At 42.3% G+C, this 17,068-nt stretch overlaps 1 protein-coding gene across 4 annotated transcripts in view; it reads left to right on the forward strand.

Moving 5' to 3' along the window:
- The window catches only part of GAK (cyclin G associated kinase), a 101,914-nt gene that overhangs the window by 8,786 nt on the left and 76,060 nt on the right, over positions 1-17,068 (forward strand). For all 4 annotated transcript variants that reach the window (XM_088461290.1, XM_088461292.1, XM_088461289.1 and 1 more), the window contains exon 3: positions 12,497-12,556. In XM_088461290.1, the coding sequence (XP_088317416.1) occupies positions 12,497-12,556 (60 nt within the window). The remainder of the gene's footprint in view (positions 1-12,496; positions 12,557-17,068) is intronic.

Genomic DNA, 17,068 nt, shown 5'->3' on the forward strand with positions numbered 1-17,068 from the left:
ACCTGTATGTCCTCTTCTCTCTGCCAATGATTGCCACCTCTCCTCTCATCTGATTACCTTTTCCCACTCCTGCCTCTAGAACCCTTTTCCATGCAGCTCCTCACCACTGGAACTCACTCCCCCTCCCTATTAGACTCTCCACCTCTCTCAAAACCTACCTCCTCTCCTGCCATCCATTTTATCCCCACACACTGACTCATTCCTGTGTTATCCATGTTTGACTGCCCTTCTCCAATAGTTTGTAATCTCTCACAAGTAGAGCCATCTTCCCACATGTACAGTACTTTTCCTTTCCTTATCTTCGCCATCATCTCCTCCCCCATGATATTTATATTTTTTGCTATCAGTGGCTGGTTTGCTACCAACTGCCATCTATGTATGTATTTTTATATAATGTGATGCCTTTATTGCATTTTTGTATGTGCTTTATGTCTTGCAATGCTTGTGTTGCACTTTTGGATACACTTTGTAAGTGTTCCGCTGTGAATAAAGGAATTTTTTATATAAAAATGGCTTCTTCCAATACTCTAAAATCAGACCCTCCAACATGACCTCTTCCATCACGTAGAAAATGCTCTGCTCCTGGACTTTCCATCGAATTTATGATTGCAGTCACCTTTATTGAACTAGTTAATTGATGAGAAGGGTGTTTCATAGGTGACTGCAATCATCTATTAAGGGCGGTATTCAATTGGTTTCGCACCCGCGATAAAGTTCTGCCTGCCAAACTGTTCACCTACATCACGTATTTTAGCTGCGGAAACTTATCGTGCGCCCCCGCTATTCGCCGAAATCAATTCCAAAACACACGAAAATGGAGACACGCACAGTCAGAACAGGCGAAAAGTGGTGTCAGAATCGGGGGAAATCAGCCTGAACCCCCCCAATAAGCTGCAGAAACATTAGGGACCAATGTAGTAGTGCCCGATTAGCCCTGCTAAAACTGTTTTGGGTACTTAAGTTCGCATCATTGGCACTAATTAGCGTTTTTGCACAGGTGGTGAAGATTGGCATAAAGCAGTATTTTTTGGTGAAAATAAGTAGTCCTGTCAAATTTGGGGTACCTGAAAATGGGTGCAAGCATGTTTTTAAGTCTCTAAAGTTAACTTTTAAATAATATGAAATTCCACCCCCAAAAATGCACCTGCAATCCCTAAAACACTTGACCCCTTCTTAGTGCGCCCCCAGAACCTTATTCAGCTAGTTTGCGAACTTGTTCCCCCACTTTGCACTTTTTCGCCCCCAAATTTAAAGTACTCTTTTGGGGTGTTACGTTTTTTTTAGGAATTTTTTGACGCAGTTATCCATTGGGGGGCTGTCCCATGGGTTCTGAGTGGTTTCCCCACCTTTACACCCCCAAACAAAAATTTTTCGCTTTTCTCCACCTATTCAGAGGCAAATCTTTTTCGCCTATTACATTGCATTGCGTTTCCGCGTACGCGCAAAGCTATACTTTTCCGACAGGCTAAAAGTCGCAATCGGCGATACTTTTTTGCGGATCTCGTCATTTTTCGCTTCTAATTGAATACGGACCTAAGAGGGAAATCCAGGAGCAGAATATTTTGTACCTGATGGAATGTTGGAGGGTCTGTCAAATGCAAATATTTCACCACAAATCTGAAAGTAGAAAATGTTATTAAGTGTACCATAAACTGTAATACAATAGAGTAAAATAATAGTACAAAAATAAATGTTGTTCTGTATTGCATTGGAGATGTGTAATGTAGATGTCTCACATGACCTAAGGAAAGACATTGATATTTTAAAACTTAAACGTTCATACATTACTTTATGAAATCAATAACTGTATAACGTATTCATACTTGATTAAGAGAAAAACGTCTCCAAAGAATAACTTTAAAAAAAAACAACCATATAATGCCTTCATGCTCTAGTAAGTCATAGACTTCAATTGTTCTCCCTCCTACTATCCTCTTTCACCACTTGATGATAACTCGCTCCAGTACACCCATATAACATTCATTTCTTTCACTCCCTTATATTTGCCGTATTCTTTCACAATTTTCTATCTGTTGCATTTCAGTTTTATTCTTGTTTTCTGCCTTTTATACAAACTTAATACGGTCCTTCGCAACGAGCATCACAATTCTATTTTCTGCAAATTGTTTTCACCATCGCCCTTTTCCCCCAGGTTGCATTTGTCATGAATGCAATTAAAAGCAACATTTTTTTTAAATAAATTTGAGCAAAATAATAGTCATTAGAAATTATATATAGTTATGAGATTAGATAAAGGTTAATAATGGATGAATCATTAACATTTTGAGCTGAATGGGTATATCTTTTAGTTTCCAGAGATGGAAAAGCTCTAACGGCTTTATACAGTTTGTAGACCAGTGGGGCACTTTATTCTCCAGTTGGAAACCCAAGTTTCAGTGACCCATTTGTCTGGAGCCCTATAAAGCAGTGGCCGAATGACTCCCAGACAATGGCTCACTGTTGCTTATCTGGCAAACTGGGTATTAAGAATTAAATTCTGGGAACCCAATTGGGGTCTTGACTCAGATGTAATGTATCCAGTTCATCCATTGTATAGTGCCTGCTGTATAATGCATAATGTTTATTTGTTTTTAAATGAAATAATTTTAAATGTTGTTTATTGCTGAAAAAAATGTGTGTTCTCATGTGTATTAACAAAGTGGTCATTCCATGCCAAATCATCACAAAAAAGTAACTTTTCAACCCGAGCATCTCAGATTTTCGTGAAATTTGGTAGGATGGTAGACGGCATAAAGTAACTTTCATATGTAAAATTTTAGTGATACACAGTGTTCATGCTACAGGGTTGTTTATGTTTGCAAGGTCAACTAAAACAAGTAATAACTTTGCTTCTAATTGTGGTAGACTTTCAAGTTGGTTTTGTTTTGAAGCTAAGGGACCATAGTTTTCATAAAAAATAGTTTTATATTTAAATATTGACTTAAGGTCAATTTCAAGGTCACATGATGTGACCTTTGACCTTGAATATCTTAAAAAAAAAGTATGTTTTTAATTTTTGGACATAAAGTATGTTATACACTTAAATACAATGTCTCTTTGGTATAAGTTTTTCATTATGGAAAGCCTTTGGGAACAGGAGTAAAAAAAAAATATTAAGTACGGCAGCTGAACCGTTCTTGCACTAACCATGCGACTGACACGTTCAGTCTTGTCTTGTAGTCTCTCTCTCTCTGCCTGATTCAGAGCCGCTCGCAAAAAGTGTGCGCTCGCTCTGAATCAGGGCGTGTGCTTTTATTTTTTGTTGCGGCCTCTTGGCCGCTCGCATAGCTGTGGGTTGCCACCCACAGCTTATGCGAGCGGCCATGATGATGGTCAAGACCATCGCGACCATCGGGCTTGCGACGAGAGCCTTGCGGTAGGGTCTCGTTCCCGCAAGCCTCAGTGGACTTCCTGCACTATTAGAGCAGGAAGTCCACCTACTGACATAACTAGTGATGTCAGTAGGGCCGCCCACAAACGGCAGGCGTTCCTGCAGGAACGCCTCCATTTGCTTAGCCACCTCCCCGCCACGCCTACAAAATGGGGCGAGCTGTCGATCAATATCGACAGCCGCCCCTCTTGTAGTGAGTCCCGAAGCGAGTGCTTTTTGCGCTCGCTCCGGGGCTCGTGCACGCTATGCGTGCGCACTGGGCAACCATCGACCCGCTTGCGAGCGGGTCTGAATCAGGCCCTGTGTTCTAGAGATGGGCATCGATTGTTTTCTGTTGATGGTCAGCATAGATAGAAAACAATATATGGTGAACAATCGATGGTTTGCACCACTCGATGACAACCAGTGCCTGGCAAGCCGCGGGCTAATCAAAAAACGGGGTGGGGCTTAGCGGCCAGCCAGGATGTGCGGCTAAACTGTTTGTCATGAGAAGAACAAAAACCCATCGGTTTCCATCTTGCCATCGATGACAGAAAAGAGTTGTCCCTCTGCCATGGATGGCAAATCCATTGACCATTGGTAGTAAACCATCAATATTTGTAAACTATTGATGGTCAATTGCCATACCTACTGTGTTGTTCTTTTCAGTCTGTCTGCAGCTTCTACATTGAGAACTAGTGATACAAGGGACTGCGGGCCTGATTCAGATGTTTGGCCACTGCGCATACACACACCGGAGCCGGCTCCGACGTGCGCATGCGCGAGACCCACCAAAGCTGTCGATTTTGATTTGACAGCTTGCCCCGTTTTGGAGGCAGGCAGGGTGGTGGCTGGCCAAACAAAGGCGTTCCTGAAGGAACGCCTGCCGTTTGGGGGCAGCCCCGCTGACATCATGAGTGATGTCAGTGGTGAGCTTCCGGCTCTAATAGAGCAAAAGCTCACTGGGGCTTGCGGGAACGAGACCCTACCACAAGGGTCTCGTCACAAGCACCGATGGTCGAGACCATCGCGACCATCACCTGGTCGCTCACAATAGCTGTGGGTGGTTACCCACAGCTAAGCGAGCCACCAGGGGGCCGCACAAAAAAAAAAAACTCCCTGATTTTAGAGCGAGCGCTCTTTCAGAGGTACCGGCTCTGAATCAGGCTCTAAGGTTTAATGGATAAGAAGTACATTAAAGCTGGGTCCACACTAGACAGTAACTTCAGCGAGTTGGCTGATTCTGACGCATCGGAACGACAAATCGTTAAGTATGTATCCACTATCACAATGCTGATGCGCGCTCCTGTGGGTCATTCGTCGCATCCTCAGATTTTTTTGTACATGCAGAAATATCTGAGGATGTTGCTAACGATGCCATGCTGCCGAATGCAGCATGGCCTCCGCTACCGCTCTGTCGCTGCCGGCATCGGCAAGTGTGTATGCACTTGCCGATGCCGGCACACCCGTCGGGTCCCGTCGCGAACTATGTTTTTCTGGGTACACATAGTTTAGTGTGTACAAAACTTTAGACTGCTGCAACCCATTTGATATTAAAGAACACAGTAGCAGTAGAAAACAATGATCAGGCACAGGTTCCTTAGCTGGTATATGGAATATATCCTTTTTAATACATTTTGCAATTTTTAGAGCTTTCCTTTTGCAATGTTTTTTTTTTTTTCTTTTCATCCTTTTCCTCTTGATAGGTGATGCTCCCACACTGCTTAAACTTTAATGATATTTCATCTCTCATCCTGCCTACTGCATATATACTCTGCATAGACCTTCATGCAATCATGTGCAGTTTTTAAATGTATGTGATATTTCATCTCTTGCATAGAATTGTTTTTACATGTATAGTCTATATTGTTCAGTGAAGCACCAACTCAGAGCAAGTTATCTCCTTTGATCAGCAGAGCAATTGAGTCAGTTGTAGCCTGTCTTAATCAAGGATACCATTCCTTTATATTCAGTCTAGGGGCAGCTGGGGCTGTTTGCAGCTGGGGTTAAAAGCACCAAGTGTTAAATGCACAAAGTGTGATTACATAACAGTTAATCAAACAGTTGAACAAACATTGACCAACATCTAAGGTAATTTCAGATTAAGAAACTGATTGCTTTAAAATTTGACTAAAAATAACAAACCTAAAACTCACCATGTACTACACATTTCTTTTTATCAACTCTTTCCTTTGTATTTTCTCTAAGGATATAACATCCCTAACTTTCCCTGCATCTCACCTCTCTGGGCACACTGCCGCCCTATTGAGTCACTCACCTCCTCTAAAAACTAATGAGCTTTCTTTTCATCAAAAATTGACTATTACAGCCTCATTGTGTCACTATAAAAAACTTTTACACACCTACAACTATATCTACTTCTCCATTCTTCTGCTTTTATTATCTGGTGACATATCACCAAATCCAGGCCCCTCACACATACAGCGGATTTACTATGGAATATATATCCTGCAAACCTCACATGTCTCCCATCACCCTCCAAATCAATAAATGTGCCTTATAGAATTCACACTTGATCACAACTTATTATTTTACATCTGAACATCTCTTTACAATAACTGCTTTCACCAATTTCGACATTTACCTGAGACTGCTGGTTCACACGTTAACCAAACTCTCTAAATAGCCCTTCATGAAGTGGCTTCAGCTACACGTCAGACTTCACGTAAACTGATATAACAGCCATGGCTTTCCACAAACACCTACAAAAACTGCCTCTTAAAGTAGAATGTCAGTGGCGTAAATCTTAATTCAAATGACTTCCACACATACTGTAAAATAGGAATCCAGCCATCTGTCATCCTAACCCTCTGTCCCACGCTCACTGTCTACCCCATCTGTGTCACCCCTGTCTGTCTGCCCATCCCCTTTAGAATGTAAGCTCTCACGAGCAGGGCCCTCTATCCTCTTGTGCTTATCCTTTCTTTACTTATACTATCTGCTCTATACTCAAAAGCACCTAACCCGTGACTTTTGCCATCCTGCTTCTGTTGCAGCAGTTTATATACCATGTACTTGTCTTGTAGTGTCTTAAACTGTATGACACTGTTTTCTTGTTCTGTTCAACTGTTTATGTACTATGTTTCTGTACTATGTAAGGCGCTGCGGAACCCTTGTGGCGCCATATAAATAAAGGATAATAATAATAATAATGACTGCAAAGCTGATTCAGCCCTGCATGTTGCCACTTCTGTGTCACTTTCCTCAGCAGTTAAATTTGTTTTAATTTGTTTCCTACAATTATCACATCATTTGATCACTATTGACATGTGGCTGTATTTTAATCATCCATGGTAGCACCTTCCTTAATTTTTTTCTACTGCTGCTGTGTCCTTTAATATGAAATGGGTTGCAGCACTGAGTCCTAATGTACTTCTTATCCATTTATCACACTTTTGATCAAACTACCACTATTCACTGATAAACTGTATTAGATAAACCAGAGGTTCCCAAACACGTTAGTCAAGGCAACATGGTATCCATGGTTGAGCACAGGTGGTTAAATCAAACTGAGGTGCTAATTAAGTCACCTGTGGTCAAGCATGGATATCCTTAAAACCTGGACTGTTAGGGTAACCTGAGGACTGAGGGCCTGATTCAGATACGGATGGAATTGCAAAGCTGCTCGCAAGCAGCTTTGCATTTCCGTCTGTGCAGATATGGTGATGCAGCAGGAGGCATCACACCACCTGCTGCTTTACGTATCCGAGCTGCGTTGTCCAATGCAGCATCGGACACTCTGCGGAACATCAGCCGGCTAAGGTGACTCATGGGGTCATGCAGCCGGCCGCTGCAGATAGGAGGAAGAAGTCAGGAAATCTCCGTCAGCAGACGGAGATCCTGGCTTCTTCTCTACCTCCCCCCCATTTCGGGAAACTGAGGCCGCCGCCGTCTCCTCCCCGCCCACAATCGCCAGTCTGCTGCCAGTCTCGGTATTTCAGACCTATTCTGCACATGCGCACTGCTGAATATTGCACTGAGTTTGGGAACCTCTGGGATAAACTGACTTAGTCCCTTTTATCATACTTGTCTACTCTCCCGAAACTGCTGTGAGCCTCCTGAAAATCAGGTGATCAGATACTCCCATCTATAAAACTTTTAGTAATGAGATGTTTTCATGCATTTTGTCTCTGACTTTGGTGTAATATTCTGTTGGTGGTATCAGTAGTCTCTGCTGTGGACTGCACTAGCATCTTGTGAGTCTGAAGGCTACTAAAGCGTAAGGACCATAGTTTGGGACTGAGGAGATAGTGGGGTTTATGCAGTTACTCTTTCCAGATTTTGCTCTTTTCAGTTTGAAGTCATATGCTTTGGTTTCATCTCCTTTGACTCCTTCAAAATAACTTTTCATTGTTGTAGGTCTATTTTCATGCTAAACGATTATTAAACAACTTACTCTTATGTCTTTTTCAGTTTCCACATCTGTAGCTTACTTTTTTTTTTCTTTTAATTTGTTCACTAATGGTTACATTGAGCTACTAAGTGATGTTTGTAAACTCTTTAACAAGCTTGCTACAACTTTTAGGTGCGAGTTGCTATTTTCACTTCGAATACGCATAGCGAATTCATCTAGCAATCCAATTAGCAACTTGCTCTGAATCAGTCAGACTGAATTCGCAACTTTCCACTCGCACCTCCCTGAGGGTGAGAGATGGAAAGGAAAATCTTTATTTTAAGGTTAAAATGTGGGGACACCGTGCTGGACCCCTTGGACACAACCCCCCCCCCCCCCCCCTCTAATGACTAATTAGGCATTGCAAGTTTCCAAGTAGCTTAATTACATGTCATATTTTGGGGTAAAATAAATACCTCAAATTACTTCGAAATCAACTTTTTCATTAATTTAGGAACCCCAAAGTTAATTACAATAATTTTATGGTTGAAAAATAATTGTTTTCATAAAAAAAAAAATTTACTTTTTCATGGTGCCCTCAAAGAACCCCCAAATCACCCTTTTTCCTTCTTTTTTTTTTTTTGCATTTTTCGTTTGAGGTTAAACTAAAACTTATTTTTTTGTTTTTTTAATCATTTTCCTGCATTTAAAAACATACAGTACCTTCCTAATGCCCACAAACAGCCGTCTATACGGTTCTACTAATGAAATTATCCATTTTGGTGGGTCCAGGATGGTCTCCCCACATTTTCATGCGTTTCTCGCAAATCTCATTTGGGAGTCAATTCGCACCGCTCTGCTGCGAGTAGGCATTTTTAATTGGATTAGAGAGTTCTCGGGAGCGCGCTTCACTGCGAAGTGTACGAGTTTCAGTAACTTCCCCAGCATCTCCCCAACCTATTAGCGCGGGCGGCAGTGGCTCCTCGACCAATAAGGAGGATGCCCACCCCATCCCCAGCTTGCCCCCCCGCTAGACACAAAGAGCAGGGCCAGATGTACTACAGCATAATAGTCAGCACGGGTGGAGCATAACAGTCAGAGCCGCCATCAGGATTATTGGGATACTGACAGGCAGTTCTGCTCAGCGGGTGTCATTGGAGCCGCCTTCTCATTGCTTAGTAATGGGATTCCAGATATTAGTCTAAGCATCCTGTACTCATGATGCCGCTCAAGAAGGGGAAGGGCAGCGCCGCCACTGGGAAGGAGGGGAAACCGAGGGAACAGTCAAGAGCAGAGCTAGTGATCACAGGACAGCAAGAAATATTACCTGCTGCGCTGCAGATCCGGGACCTGGAGGGTGCAGAGGTGAGCATGGTGGGGACTCAGCAGTGGGCAGCCAGGGACTTGCAAGCTGCAGGGAATATTGGGACTTGTAGCTCCACCCAAGCACGCTGCACAGAGGGGAAACCCCTCTTAGACCCTGGTAGTAAGCAGTGGTACAGTAGCTGGCAGCACTATCATGGGATTGCAGCAATCCTCCGTGCCGCACATCATTCTAGTGAGTCTCTGTTTTCCTCTTTGTGGGGCTTCCACAGTCATGTGTGGAAATAACTCTTTGTATAACATTTGTTTTTCTGTTTTTTGCTTATGGGATAAGGGACTGTTCAGCTTAGGAGCCCAACATTGAAGGGCAAGGTTTTGAAAAAGCCCTTGCATGGAACCGTTTCTTAGGAAGCAACACATATAAAAAGGTCACACACTCTGGCTTTATGTACTGTTAGTTACTAACTTACGGGCATATCCAATTAGCCACGAAAAGTTTCGTAATTGTCGCATGCTGGAGTTTTTGCTGGTTTTCAATGCGAAAAAGTATTGTGCATGTGCCCGATTTCCCCCTAATCAATTAGAAATCACCGAAAACGGGATCTGGCGAAACTGTAACATACGAAAAGTCCTGTCAGATTTGGGGAAATCAGCCTGACACCACCTCAAATGATGCACTGACATTGGGGATCACTCTAGTTACCCCCAAATAGCCCTGCTGAAGGTATTTGGGGTACTTAAATGCTCTCAATAGCTGCTATTTTGCGTCTTTGCATAAGTGGTGAAGAATAGCATTTAGCAGTTTCTTTGGATCAAAATAAGTTGTCCCAGCAAATTTTGGGTACCTGAATATGGGTGCTAGCATATTTTTAAGTTGCTAAAGTTTAGTTTTAAAAATCATTAAAAATCCACCTGCTGCAAACTTAAAAACACCTGGGGCATACTTGGGGACATCCCTGGAGTCTATTTCGCTAGTTTTTAAGTTTGTCCCCCAACTTTGGACTTCTGCCCCCAAATCTAAAGTACTTTTTGTGGTGATCTAAAGACTTTTAAATCTTTTTTTGACGCAGTTTACCTTTGGGGGACTGTCCCAAGGGTGCAGAGTTTTTTTTTCCGAAGTTAGCACCCCAAAACCCCAATTCTGCACTTTTTTTCGGCACCTATTCATAGGCAAAACTTTTTCGCCTATTACATTGCGTTGCGTTTTGCGTTGCGAAATGACGTCACTTGCGATACTTTTCCGCAGAAACTGACTCTTCGCACCTAATTGAATATGGCCCTTAGTAATAGCTAAGGATGTCATGGTGCATCCTGCTATGCACATCCTAGGCATCTGGGCACAGCACAGGGGTATCTTAATGGGAATTTTTATTGACATGTTACACTGTGTTTGGCAAGTTGCACTGTTTATGTATTGTTTAGCATGTTACTCTTTTGTATATTGTATGCATATTGCTTGACAATACTGTATTAGATGTCTGTGGGAATTAAAATTTGCTATTATATAATGTTATGTACTATATATTATCTAATATGTTACTTGATTGTTGGGATTATTGCTATGTTGTCATGGGGCTGTACATTATGGGCCTAGAAATGTAGAATGTGAGTTTTTTAGGTTTGTATGCAAGTGTCTTCTTGTATGTATACTACATTGCACACTGTTTATATTTGATGTTGCACATGTACGACCATTAGGTCTTCATTGGCAGAATACCAGGATTGTTGCAGCTGCTGTCTGCACTTACCCCCTCCCTATCCCGCAGCACTGCCTGCCATTATTCCCGTCTACCCCCAAATCTCCCCCAACTTCTCCCTGCCTTTAGCCCCGTCTACCTCACCTGCTACCTGCCCCCAGCACTGTCCCAACTGCTGCCTGCCCTCATAATATGTGATGGGACCCAGAAACAGTGGAGTAGGACCCCACTTTTTTTAAAGTGAGGGGTCCCTGGGACCCACAATTTTTTTCGCTCATCTTGATCACTGGGAAGTGAGCGTTTGGGTGTGTTGACGGGGGTGGTCAGCGAAGCGCAGGCCTGTCTGGCTGTTTAAACGCCATTACGTGGGTGTGCATAAATTAGCCACTGCTATTGCATACGCAGCTCTGCTTGTCAGAAGAGCACCCAAGGCTGCCGCAGGTCAGACCAGCTGCAAGGGTAAGATGGCCGCCGATGTGTTTCGATGTTACCGATATTTACATAGGTATGCGCTGTCGCCGCACAAAAACGCAGCTGTGATCACATTAGCGTCCATCTCTGAATCAGGCCCAGAGTAAGAAAAAGCAAGTAACTTTGCACCTTAGTAAAACCATGCTGCGCTGCACCTGGGGCAGATTTAAAATGTGTAAAGAGATTTAGATTTAAGAGGGATGTATCCAAACTGAAATCTCAATTGCATTGTAAAGATAAAGCTGACCAGCATTTGTCAGCTACACGCAGAAGCAGACAGTATTTACCCCACTTGCAAAAAATAAATGTATTTTTTTTCCCCCTTCATTGCAACATGGTTTGTCCAGGTGCACAGTTACTTGCTCTTTTTTGCTTTACTTCCAACTCAGATTCAGGCTTAATGTTGTCAATTAAAACTCTTTTATTGCTGGAATTTTTAATTTGCATTGGGCCTAATGCAGAATTGAACTCAAATCCGCTTGTGGAACTAATCTTACGTGTTTTCACACTGCCGATGCTCTGGAACTAAGCGTACACAACAATAGGAGATGTGGATTTGTGTGCAACTTAAAGGGCATAACTGGACGTTCTTATGTATGCAAAGTTCAGAGAAGATGTGTCATTCGAACTGCAAGATTTGCAGAGTTGTGTGTGTGTATATATGTTTAAATGCGTCTAGTTTTCAGCACCAAGGATAGGGTCACTGATTATGACGGCTGTGAAACCAAGTGCATGAATGGGGCAGTACGGCCACAGAGATGGATACAGCGCTGTATATGAGCAAATATATGCATTGTGGTCCTTAGGAATAATATGGGAGCAATTATGGCCAGCTGGTATTCAACTTCGCTGCATTGTGTCTAATGAACACAGGACTTGTATATATTATTCCAGAGACCTACATCCACCTTCACTGTAATACTCACTGGGGGGAATTCAATTCAGCGTGAGGGAAAACATGCGATATCGGCCTTTCCGTAAATGGCCAATGTGAGCAGGCGGCACATCGCGTTGAATTCCCCACATTGCTTCTGCTGAAGTGCTAAGGATCTGCACACACCACACGTCTCTGTGCTTTTGGCACTCTTGTATTGGGCACAGAAATATGTATTTTGAGAACTACATCTAGCAAATGATCCTAATGTAATTACTATGTTTACCAACTATAAATGTCTATTTTAAATGTTGTAGATCTATATTCAACATTCAAGTGTCTCTGTTGCTGTATTAATTACTTGTTTTCGTTAAGCTTTACTAACCATTTTCTCTTTTTGCTTGTAGAGATTGCTTTCCAATGAAGAAGAAAAGAATAAGGCAATTATTCAGGAAATATGTTTTATGGTATCCTTTAAAAACAAGAATGAGTGTGAATGGTGTGCACATATATTTTAACAACCTCACGATGCATCTTCTGTCTCCCCGTCGGCTGGCACAAAATGGAGGAGGGGGGTGGCCAGGAAAAGTGACGACAAATCGTTAATTGTCCATGACCATCGTTCATCGTGCATACACACGGAGCAAACGATGTGTGCCAAATCGTCAGACAGGACGAAATCTTTCTGCATTTTCAAGAGATCAGCGACCACGATCAACAGCAGCAGGAGCTCATTGGCATCGTTATCATGCCCACACACGGCACTTTTTAAACAATAAGGGCCATATTCAATTAAGTGCGAAAAGCCGAGATCCGCGAAAAAGTATCGCCGATTGCGAATTCCAAAGCGTTTTCATATACGCGAAAACACAGTGCAATGTAATAGGCAAAAACGATTCGCCTATGAATAGGTGGTAAAAAAAAAGTGCAGAATTGCGGTTTTGGGGTGCAAACGTCGGGAAACCACTCAGCACCCTTCAGACAGCCCCTCAAAGCATAACTGCTTCAAAAAAATCCTTTAAAAAATTGGGGGACACCCCAAAAAATTACTTAAAAACAGGGGACGAAAGTGCAAAGTGGGGGTACAAACTTAAAAACTAGCGAAATAGACTTTAGGGGGGTCTGCAAGTAGGGGTGAGGTGTGTTTTGTTTTTGTTTTTTATTGCAGGTACTTGCTGAAGGTGTGTTTTTGGCGGCACTTAAAACTTCACTAGCAATTTTAAACCATGCTTGCACCCATTTTCAAGGACTAATTTTTTCCCCAAAAAAACTGCTTAATGCTATTCTTCACCACTTGTGCAAAGACGCTATATAGAGGCAATTGAAAGCACTTAAATACCCCAAATAGCTCCAGGGGGGCTAATCGGGGACATCGATCATCTATACTGATCCCCAATGTTAGTACATCTTTTGGGGGGTGTCAGGCTGATTTCCCCATTTCTGACACCTTTTTTTGCCTGTTTGAGTTTCGCCGGGATGCGTTTTTGCATCCTTTGGAATTGAATATGGCAAATAGCGGGGGTGCGCACAAGACGTTTCCGCGGCTAAAACACACAGTCGGCAAAGTGCGGCATGCGAAAAAATATCGCGGGTGCGAAACTAATTGATTACGGCCCTAAGTCGTTCCAATCGGTCGAAAACGGCCATATCGTTTAAAAAATTGTGCCGTGTATGGGGGGGCCTTAAGGCTGCGTACACACCTATAGATATATCTGATGGGAAGGGATATCTGTTAATGTATGGGAGCAATTAACAATCGAATTTGCTCCCAAACACTGAAAAACGGACCAGATTTTACTTCCCACCAGACAGATATATCTAAAGGTGTGTACTTAGGAGAATGTTTACTGAAGTGCAGATGTTGCCCATAGCAACCAATCAGATTCTACTTAACATTTATCTAGCACCTTCTAGAAGATAATATCTAGAATCTGATTGGTTGCTATGGGCAACATCTCCACTTCTAAAAACCCGCACTTTAGTAAATATGCCCCTTAGTCTGACCTTAAAATGTGTCAACCAACGTCATAAGCAAGTACATGAGCATCAACGTGGATACACATATTTTGTGTCAGTGTTTACCTGTGAACAATGTTCTTGCCTTTCCAAGCAGGATGTGGCTTGCCATCTTCAAGACTTCTTACTTGACAGATGTCTGCATGAGTGATCTCCAGTGCTATACATTGGATATGGTGACATTGGTGAATGTGCTAATTTCTAGCAATTACATTTCTTCTTTCAATGACTACTCTGCGGCATAGTGGAGCAAAGTATGCATTTCTTAATCTGGGTACACATTAGATGATATATCGTCCAATATATTGTTTTGATGTGGATCTGAACATTATATCGTCTGTGTACCTGCGATTGCTCGCTTCTGCGGGTCATCATAGACCTCGTCACTTCTGCTTTTCTGCACAGCAGATGTGACATTGGGCAGCTGACAGGCATGCTCCTGGATGCCACCACTGAACAATATATTGCGTGGTCACTCTGTCTTTATTAAGGTTTTATTTGTAAATATTATATACCTGACATTTCCACTTAGAACCTATGTGAATTAAAAATAAATTGCCTCTTTTGAGGAGCATGATATTCCAGCAACTTTTTGGATTGAACAAAGTGAAGCGGCTAGATGTGAATCTGTCTTTGGGCCTCTCTGTGCTGGCAGGAGTTTCCTGTGGTAGGCTTCTGGTATATTATTAAAGGTAGAAAATTAGCTATTTCCTTTATAAAGTCTTGTACTTTGGTTCTGTCGCATATTTTCTGTGTTTTGGAATGCTCTGTTATGGATCATCCATTACAGCAGTGTTTCCCATCCTCGGTACTCAAGGCACACTAACAGTCCTGGTATTAGTGATATCCATGCTTGAGAGCAGATGGTTAAATCAAAATAACTGAGGTACTAATTAAGACACCTGTGCTCTAGTATGGCTATTCTTAAAACCTGGACTGTTAGTGTGCCTTGAGGACCGTGGTTGGGATCCTCTGCATTACAGTGTATGCCTTACAATCATTGTCACATTTCAATTTTCTTACGGTCTTATGGAAATTATCATTATGCTTATCTTAGTTAAATGCTTTTTGTACCAGTTATCTCTTTTCAACTTATTTACTTTTCAGTAATACTTTCAGGTCTTCAACCTCCCAACTGTTCTATTATGTGATCAGGCAGCTGTCCAAAGTTTGCTTGTTGCTTAGGGTAAACTGAATACTGTGCAGATGTGAATGCTCTCAATTTGAATCATACAGAAATGGAGACAATCGAATTGCAGGCAAAATTTAGAAAAACCTCACGACGCAGGGATTTTCACACAGTCGTAGGGTTTTACTTATTCAGTTGCCTGGTAGAAAACCAGTTGCTGTAATTTCTATAGGAACCCATTCCAGCGCCCGGAGTCTACTGTGCATGCGTAGAATACCGGAAAAATGGCCGGGGCAGGCGTTTTCTGGTGTTCTGAGCAGCGCTGACACCCGACGTGGGACGACGGACAGGTGAGTTTAAAATAATATGTGTGCAGGGTGTTCGGTGCGGGGCCCCCCTGGACCCGGGGGCTCGTGTGCCCCACACACACTGCACCCATTATAGATATGCCACTGACACTGCACATTATCCCAATAACTATATCTGCAATGAAGCATGGTATGGAGGGTACTTCATTAGCTGAAAAATGTATCGAAAGAGATTAAAATTGATTAAGCAAAATACATCTTGGAGGAGAACATGGAAAAGTCTGCAAGAGATCTAGCACTTGAGAAAAAAATTAATTACAGCAGGATACGGACATAAAACGATAGAATAAAACACATTATAGTGACTTAAATGTATAAAAGTTTTAGTTTCCAGATGTACACTGTCTGGATACTTTGTAGACTCGCTACAACAAATGCAGTTAAAAGTGATTTTACAAATAATTTTAAATAAAGTGGTTAATACTAAAGTGAACCCCTATTCTCGTTGTTTGGAATTAGTGAAGAAAAAGGTAATGCCATTACAGATTATTTTTATCAGTGGTAAAAATTCCAGGATAAATCCATTTTGATTTCACGTTGCAAGAAAATGTCAAACGCCAAAATATTTAAAAAACACGAGGCAAGAAAATTTCAAAAACGCCCGGTATTGTCATCGCAGCAGCACAAAGATCTGAATGTCTTGTGTTGCTTGTGCATGCATGCTACTCCCTGGGCTGTGCACACACTGGCAGAGAAGTTGGTGTTTGGGTTCATATGCTACTATCTTGAAAGTGGGCAGAGGAATTCTGTACTGAGTGGGATGTATTTAGGGGGTGGATTTTATTACTAGTGAAATGTCTAAAGCTACTGGGGCCAGTTATGTTATTTCTCTTTCTTTTCTATTTTACACTCATTTTAATACCAGTCTCTTTATATATCCAGCTTTGTTTGCTTTTTTTTGTTGTTGTTCAAGAAGTTATATACAAGTACTGTAAGTCACAAATTTGTCAATGTCAAGGCGGGTATCCATTAGCCTATTTAACAGAGCGCTTGAACGATAACGACATCGTTATCGTTCAATCACTCATAAATCGGGCATGAAAATTTCGGAAACGACCTGCTGGCCGTTTCAGACATCAGTCATTGCCCGAACACACCGGTCAATCTGCCGATAACGACAGATTGGCATTGTTCAGGGATGACGGAGGGTGCCTACACTGAGCGACTAATCGTTCAGTATAGGCACTGTAGGGGATGGGGAACGACGGTACGATTACGATGTCGTAATCGTACTGTCTTCCCTGGGTCGTGTAGTGGATACGCACCTTTATGGTGCGTACACACTGGGCGATTAAAGTGGACGACTGAATGATAACAATATCGTTATCGTTCAGTCGTCCACTTTATCGTCCATTTTTAACACAAAAAAGATGAACGATGACGACGACGCGCGTTCCCGCGGGTCGTTCGTCATCCTCGTTCATCGGGCTGACATGCAGGCCAACCTGACGACCTCGTCAGGTTGC

This window comes from Taudactylus pleione, unplaced genomic scaffold (genome assembly GCF_031769625.1).
Source record: "Taudactylus pleione unplaced genomic scaffold, aTauple2 ptg001032l, whole genome shotgun sequence".
Taxonomy (NCBI): Eukaryota; Metazoa; Chordata; class Amphibia; order Anura; family Myobatrachidae; genus Taudactylus; species Taudactylus pleione.